Source organism: Chanodichthys erythropterus, chromosome 21, assembly GCF_024489055.1.
Source record: "Chanodichthys erythropterus isolate Z2021 chromosome 21, ASM2448905v1, whole genome shotgun sequence".
In the NCBI taxonomy this organism is placed as follows: Eukaryota; Metazoa; Chordata; class Actinopteri; order Cypriniformes; family Xenocyprididae; genus Chanodichthys; species Chanodichthys erythropterus.
The window spans coordinates 33,199,799-33,208,337 of record NC_090241.1 but is presented as its reverse complement, the minus strand read 5'-3'; the positions used below and the strand labels follow the sequence as shown (position 1 = coordinate 33,208,337).

The following is an 8,539-nucleotide window of genomic DNA, read 5'->3' as shown; positions in this document are numbered from 1 at the left end:
GACCAAACCACAATTTGAACCAGAGTGTAAACATGTTTTTTTCTGCTGTAAACGTGGCTGTTTTAACATTATGGTCAATGAGATTCTGCTCCCTTTTGCAGCCTGTCCCTAGCGGCCAGTCGATGAATCGCAGTTTAAGTTACTTCCGTATTGGCTTCACGAGGTTGCCACTTGGTTAAAACGGCCTGCCATAGTTTTCTTTCCATATGACGTCAGAGGAGGCGGAGCAGCTGGCTGAACGGGGCAGCCGCAGGTGAGCGCGCAGGTGGAGCGCAGCGTTGAGTTTCCCAGCAGCTCACAACAATACGCGGAGAGGCCTCTGGGAATAACGCACTCCAACTACCATGACACAAAACAAGGTCAGCTTTGGAATACATCAGCTTTAAAAACCGAAAGCTTGCTTAAACTTTTTTTTGAAACCCAGATTAACACCAGTCGTAGAAATGATCAGTTCAGAGGCTTTGCGTCCGACCCCGAACCCTGCGCGTAAAGGGAAGCTCGCGTCCAGGCTGGAGGAGGTGAAGAACCCCTGGAGAACCGGATCAACACTAGAGCTCAGCCACAATGAAACCGCGCGGCTCGCCACCGACGCGCTCTTGGAACAGGGCGAGAAGGAGTATAAAAAAGTCTTGCATGACGAAAGAGAAGTAAACTTTTTGTCTTCGCTGGAAATACGCTATATCACCGAATATGTGGCCAAAAGTAGTGGCGCGGACAGCGGGATTAATGGAGTGGACATGGAGGAAGACACGATGTCAGAGCTCACTTCAGGGACTTATTTCCCCATGATGTCCGACGAGGAGCCTCCAATGTTGGAACTGGGCTGGCCAGAGGCTTCCAACCGATGTGGACCCACAGAAGCGCAGATATACTTTCAGAGGGACAAGTCGCAAAATGTCAAAGATCTCATTCGATCACTTATTAGTAAAGCCAAGAAGGTAAGAACAACAGAAACCCACTTATACCAGAGGAAAATATACAAAACATTTGGCCAATGCTGTTTCCTTACTTTTGGTTGAAATGTTTCCATGATTTTTTTTTTTGATTTTTTTTTTTATTATTATTGCTAAGAACGGGAACAGACAGAAAAATAACACATAATATCAACAATAATAAAGGAGTTTTCCACGAAACTTGCATTTCTTTGTATGTGACGTGTGACGTCACACGTAAACAAGATACTTTATACTTGTTGCGCTTTCATTTGGTTAGTTACATTTGATCACATTTTACGTACCACAAAATGTGCGTAAGGAATAATTAGACTGAACCTTTTTGCCACACATAAATCTCAATTTAAATAAATGCTATTTGCTTTGATGTTTGTAGTGCAAGAGAGCACAAGCAGACATTCCAAACGAAATATTTCACAAAAAGATTATTTTATAACAGAACACCTACAAAAGTGCCTCTCAAAATGTTGCTTAGTTTGATGTTTTTTAATGCGGTAACATTCAGACATTTATAAGTGACATTAATATGTGATTTTAGGCGAGATAACTACTGGAGAATTTGTAATTGCATAATCATTGTTACATTAAACATAATGAGCAACTTGACTGCTAAATTGCTTGATCATTATCCTTATCATCTATTATTTTATCACTGAAAACACCTCAAGTTTAAAGTAATCACTGATATACATTTAAAGATTGTGCCCTAATGACTTTTCTGTTCAACACAGGTTATCGCAATAGTCATGGATATTTTTACAGACGTGGATTTGTTCTGTGATTTAATGGAGGCCTCCAACAAACGCCGGGTTCCTGTATATATTCTACTGGACGAGAAGAATCTCTCCCATTTCTTGAGCATGTGCTCAGAACTAGATATCCAGAATTCACACTTGAGTGTAAGTCAAACACTGACACGCTCATAGAAACTGCATTTTGTGTGGTCCAGCTAACGACTTCTTATCCCTGCACATAATATGTCATAAGAAAGTTTTCAATGAGATGGGTGTTTTCAGTTTTGTTTCTGAATACATCTGTCAGTCAACAGGATAACATACGTCTTATGTAAGTTGCCTAAAATAAGTCCATTAGGTCATTCTGATAAAAAGCAAAATAGCACACATTTTATATTGTTTCAAAAGCATTTTTGTCAAAACAAAACAGCGTTTTGTAACATAATAAATGTCAATTTAATGCATCCTTGCTGAATAAAAGTATAAATTCCTTTCAGATTTTTTTTTCTTACTGACCCCAAACTTTTGAACGGTAGTGTATAATGTTATAAAAGCTTTCTATTTCAGATAAATGTTGTTCTTTTGAACTTTCTATGCATCAAAGAATCAATGAAAAAAATGTACACAACTATTTTCAACTTTAATAATAAGAAGAAATATATATTAAGCAGCAAATCATCATATTAGAATGATTTCTGAAGGATCATGTGACACTGAAGACTGGAGTAATGATGCTGAAAATTCAGCTTTGATCACAGGAATAAATTACATTTTAAAATATATTCAAATAGAAAATGGTTATTTTAAAATGTAATAATATTTCACAATATTACTGTTTGTACTGTATTTTTGATCAAATAAATGTAGCTTGAGAGACTTGTTTTAAAAACCTAAAAAAATCTGGCTGATCCTAAAATTTTGAATGGTAGTGTAGGTGAACCAGAACTCAAATTAAAATTTTATTCAAAATATACTCATGTTTTTAATAACTGATTATTTAACATTTATGTAATGCTGCTTTTATTTTTTTTTAGAATATGCGGATAAGAAGTGTATGTGGAGACACGTATTGCACCAAAAGTGGGAAGAAATTCTCAGGTCAGGTTCAAGAGAAATTCATGATCATTGACTGTGAGGAAGTCATAGCTGGATCCTACAGGTATGTTAATCATGTCATATGTGTTTATTCAAGCATTGTGTAATTTAGTTTTAAATAAATGCATTATATTATCATAATTTTCACCAGATATCATAATTGCTATAGTGATATTTACTACTGTACGTCTTAGTAATTTTTAAGAATCATTTTGTTTAAATGTTATTTTGATGACACTGGTGACTAATACCGAGTTTTACCACAGTGGTAAAAATATGTTATTCTATAAAGGGCTGTAGCAGTAATTTGATACAAGATACAATAATTAACAGCAAAAGATCTGCGTCGTCAGTGTTTGACATACTACACTAACATACAGGTTAGCAGGTACAACGTGTCACAGCAAGAGTTTTGAAAGCCAACTATGCTAGAAGCAACTTGAAATATTTCACAGGAGGAATTCAGTTGCATTGAATTATTCACGTTGAAATACCCATCAGTCCAGGCTTATCTCATTTCAGTCATATCACTCTGTATTATGCAAAGCATTTTAGTGCATGGCAGCGTTTTGGCAGGGAGATGACAGGACATGCACCTCATGCGCTCCAGCAGACATGTGTAGACTTGAGCAGCTTAGCAATGAAAACATGATGAGTCTGCATTTCTCAGGCACGTGTTAGCATTGGCATTAGCCCTGTTGTAGCCATCAGCTTCCAAACCTCAGTGGCTAATTTGTGGATTTTTTTTTTTGTGAAACTGATGAATTACAAAGGCAATACATTGTTTTTTTAACAATTATTTGGAAGCTGAGACCCAACAAGCAATCACAGTCTTGCATGGATTGTGTCTAAATGGCTGATCTGCTCCTCAGTTATGATCAGGGACTAAAACTAACTTTTTGCCACACTTGCCAATGACCGGTGAATTAAGAATATTGGCCATAAATATTTTTTACAGGCCATGGAAACCAGTGAAAATTCACAATTCCCTATTCCAATTTTGATACCACAGCTAAAACTATTAGCCTATCTAATATATATTAACCATTAAAGACAAGTAAACAGTCCATAATAAAATTAAAACAAATAATCAAATTACAAGCAAAAGCAAAAATAAATACAGTATAATAAAGATACAAAATTAAATAAAAAGAGATTTTCAGATTTTTTTGACAGTAGTTTTAAGGTGAAATTTAATACAAATTTAATAGCAAATGAAAAATAACACTGCATAGTCTTCACTTTATAAATTAAACATCCTTATTAATTAATCCGTATTAAAGTTACAAATGTTATTCAGTCAAGGGCAGTGACTGTTTTTTTCTCTGTCCTTTGATGTTTAATTTACATTAAAAACACAGACAGCAGTTGGAATATTAGGCTGCTGTCACTTTAAGAGCGAATACACACCACGGATCTTAGGTTTTTTTACATTTTTACAGTTTACTGCACTTTGATATTCTCACGGATTCGCGTTTTTTACACGGAGATAGCAACAATATCGTTTTCAAAAACTTAAACAGCATTGTCGTGCAACAAGACAGCATTGTCGTGCAACAAGATGTGAAAGAGAGCTCAGTTTAGTATTCGCACGCTGTCTGAGAGGCAGCTCACTTCGGATGTTCGCACACAAAACTTTCCACACAGTGTGCAAGTAAAGAAATGAGCTCACATTCACATCTTCTTCTGCTTGAATATTTCAATGGTCAAGGCTTAAACTTTCATGGGGTCACCTGTCCGGAGCGTCATTCATGTTAAAATTCATAAAAATGTTAGTGGCCAACTGGCAATTGACACCATTTCATATACTCACCAACTCACATTTGGCCCTTGATGAGTGTTAAATTTTAGGCCCTGATTATGATGATTAGGAATTATTAGTAGGAATGAGTCTGTGTAGGAGTTGTCTTGTTATTTCAGGGATAGTGTGGCCTGTGTAAAACTTTATAGTGTGGATAGTGGGTGAGGCCACACTCGTGTTAAAGGCTTTACCCATATAATAGCCAACAGGGAGTTTTATTTGACTTGAAATGCACACAGTTCAAAGGGAAATTACTTGCAAACATAGTTCTGTAAAACTAATAATTTAGACATTTTAGAACTTTTGTAACGGAGAAATAATTAACAGAGAATGATGCATGCTGGGATACAGTTTTCTGTCTTTTGTGCTCTTTTAACCTACAAACCGGAAAAGACTGTGATGATCTAACGCAATGCTTATCACATGCTCCTTTATTTTAGTATCATGCAAGACATTTGAGTAATGCCATAAACAGATGGTTAGCTTGAACGCAGTTAAACACTTGTTATCGTAAGTCACCTGAACCATCCATAAAGCTATAATTAAGGATTGAGTTTTAACCTTTTCACCCAGGCTGGATAGAATCTTTAAACCTCATTTATGAAACCCAAGCAGAACGAATGTTTGTGCGAGTTGTAAAAGCATTCAATTCAGTGCAACAATTTATGTAAAAATGATTTTCTGAACAATTTTACGGAAATTCGTTCTGTTCATGTTTCATCAATGAATCCCTTTGTGTCGACAGGACATTTTTAAAGTCTAATTTTCTTTAAATTGTGCTCTTATGCTCTTTTTTTCCTCTAGTTTTACATGGCTTTCCGCTCAGGTCCATAGCAACATGCTGATGCAGTTCTCCGGCCACATTACAGACTGCTTTGATCGTGAATTCCGCTGTATGTATGCAGATTCCCAAATAATAGACCGTTTCCACAATCCAGATGAAGACGATCTGCCCGGTTACTCTTACAACATGCCTGCACCAAACTTTGGGATGGACTTCCTTGCGAACTACGGCAGCAAGGAGAAAGTGTATTCTGAGAACTCCAGTAGCCAATCCAGTGGTAGCGTTTCCAGCATCAAAGCTGCACCTCCAGGCATGAAACCTGTTTACAAAGTCACGCATGACAAGAAGAACCCGGACATCTTGCATAAGACTCCTGACTGGAAAGAAGTCACGAGTTCAGCACTTCAAATGCCTCAAGGAACCCACATGAGAAGAGGTTCTCTTAACGACACCCACCAAAATCAGACAGTTCAGTCCGCCGGGGTGGAATGGTCCAAAGTCGGAGCAGCAGAGTATCTACGCACAAACATTGCTGGACAGACATCCAAAATCCAGTCTTTAGGTCTCTACAGTTCTCCAAAACCTCCATCACCAACTCAACAATCTCCAACCGACAACAGGATCTCCCCAAAACATCGACTCCCTGCCCCTTTCCTCAGTAAGTTCACGGAGTTGTTCTCCACAAAGGACAAGGACCCTCACCTCCTCCAGAAGAAGCCTTCTCATTCCTCTCCATTCGGTGGGCCAGATCTTTCTCAGAACGAGCCGGAGAGTAAGCAACTTCCTCCTCCACCAGGCCCCTTGCCAATGGACAGGATGGGCCCGGAGAAAGGGATACATCGGCGGGACGAGAAACGCATGACGTTAGGTCACAGCAAATTGGACCTTGTCAACCATTACAACAAGTTGAACAAATCCAAGCAGGTATATAGTCGATTTGAGCTAAAGAACAACATGCCTCAGTAATGCTGGGCCTGATTGAGCATTCTCTCTGGTCGACTCTTGTACATAGCTGTTATTGTGCAAAGGAACGTACTTTTCTAGGAGTGAGATTGTTGATATTTTTTCAAGACTAAAAAAAATCAACCAGGAGTGAAAGGTGAGATGTGTGTTTTGAGTGAATTTACATTTTTAATGAATATTAAGTACTTGGTACTAATGCTGCTTTCAAGTTCTTCTGGGACGTTTCTGGAATCCGTAATCGCAACATGAAGTGATTTTGGTCAGAATAAACTGTATGCAATGGAAAATTGCATATCTTTCTTGAAGACAAGAAGCTGTAGTGGTAGTGCATAACAACATGAAGGGAAAATTAATTGCATGTTTACATGTATAATGTATATTAACTTATGTATGTTATTCATTTAATATTTCACACCCTTATAATATATATATATATATATATATATATATATATATATATATATATATATATATATATATATATATATATATATATATATATATATATATATATATATAAAAAATATACACACACATATATATTTAAGTTTCTTATGCTCAAACAAAAAAACAGTAATATTGTGAAATATTATTACAATTTACATATTTCACATGATCCTTCAGAAATCATTCTAATATGATGACTTGATAGTTATTATAAGTGATAGAAACAGCTTAATATTTTTGTGAACTTGTGAATATAAATCTTTTCTAACAGTAAAAGTCTTTCAAAAAAGAAAGAAAAAAAAATTACTGACCCCAAACTTTTGAAAGGCTGTGTAAATTGTTACAAAAGATTTCTATGAATGCTGTTTTTTTTTTTTTTTACTTTTTATTCGTCAAAGAATTTTGAAAAAAAAAAAAAAGTATCACAGGTTATATAAAATATTAAGCAGCACAACTGTTTCCAATATTGATAATAAATCAACATATTAGAATGATTTATATACACACCCATACACACACACATAAATATACTGTATAAATATATAGATATATACTGTATAAAATTCCAAGAACCAAGTTTCAAGTTTTTTTTCCGCTGTGATTCTTTAATCCACATGCCTCTAATTCAGACAGTCTGGACTTAAAGAAGTTTCCCGACTGATGATTACGACAGTTGTGGTGCTCATGTTGTAAATATGATCATTCTTACATGATTTGAAGGCAGCGTTAGTACTTTGTACCAGTGCATAGTACTTTTAGCATTTGTGCTGTATATAAAACCTAGTGTATATATGAACCATTGCTTCATAGGGCATTTTTGTACTCTTGATGTTTTCTGTCTGCCACTGGCACAGCAGATGGTGTTGATTTAAATGTAGCCACTCTGTCTGACACTAAGTATTACCCTTGGATAGCATCATTCAGGAGGTTACACGTGTAGTCTTCCAAACGTTCTCATGTGTTTGTACTAAAATGTGATTCTTGTCACTTAAGACATGCATTTAGAGACTCTAAAATGCACTTTGGGTAACGCTGCAATTAGCTGCTTAACTATAAAGTACTGTATTACTTCAATGAAGCCTATAGTATAGACTCACTGCATCTCAGTGGTCTCTGATGCAATAGAAGCTAATTGCAAGGAAAACATGATTTACATTATTATTTTATTAAAACAGGTAAGCTTTTCCACCTTTTGATATTTACTATTGTTAATGGAGCTGTGTAGAAGTGTTTGCGACAGCTTACATTGAATGCTCGATAGCGTTTGGTCGTTGTCACTTAATATGCATCTTTGACAAATCTATAGATACATTCTCAATCTTCAAGCTTTTTATCCAACAAGTAGGAGATACTGTGAATAGGTGAGCTTGAAAAGATGATGTTAAAGTTTCCTTGTAGAACTGATTCAGAATCAGCTCCGGTCACCAGATACCTTCATATAGAGAAGACGTGGCTGAGAAACCCGAGATCTAGAGTAAAGGTACAAAAGCTTGTAAAGTAGTGCTGATCCAAGGTCAGGTTTTACCTTTCATATCCATTGATAGGAGCAGATCCTAAGCATTTTCCATTATAATGTGTTTAAACATGATTACATATTACTGGTAAAGTGCTAACTTTTGCCACACAAGCCAATACCTGCCGAGCAGTAACTTGAAATGTAAAGCCTTGAACTTACTAGTGCATTCCTAGTAATGTAGTCAGTGCCTACAATAGTTTTTCATTATTTTTTGCTCACCTTTTTGTCTTAGTAGTGCCTTCCAGT

At 36.3% G+C, this 8,539-nt stretch overlaps 1 protein-coding gene across 1 annotated transcript; it reads left to right on the top strand.

Annotated features, from left to right (window-relative positions):
- The first annotated feature begins 260 nt into the window (after positions 1 to 260).
- Positions 261 to 6,737, top strand: fam83c (family with sequence similarity 83 member C). The gene is made up of 4 exons (XM_067373929.1): positions 261 to 938; positions 1,685 to 1,852; positions 2,722 to 2,846; positions 5,388 to 6,737. The coding sequence occupies exons 1-4, from the start codon at positions 444 to 446 to the stop codon at positions 6,331 to 6,333; spliced, it is 1,734 nt and encodes a 577-aa protein (XP_067230030.1). The 5' UTR covers positions 261 to 443; the 3' UTR covers positions 6,334 to 6,737.
- Positions 6,738 to 8,539: the final 1,802 nt, after the last annotated feature.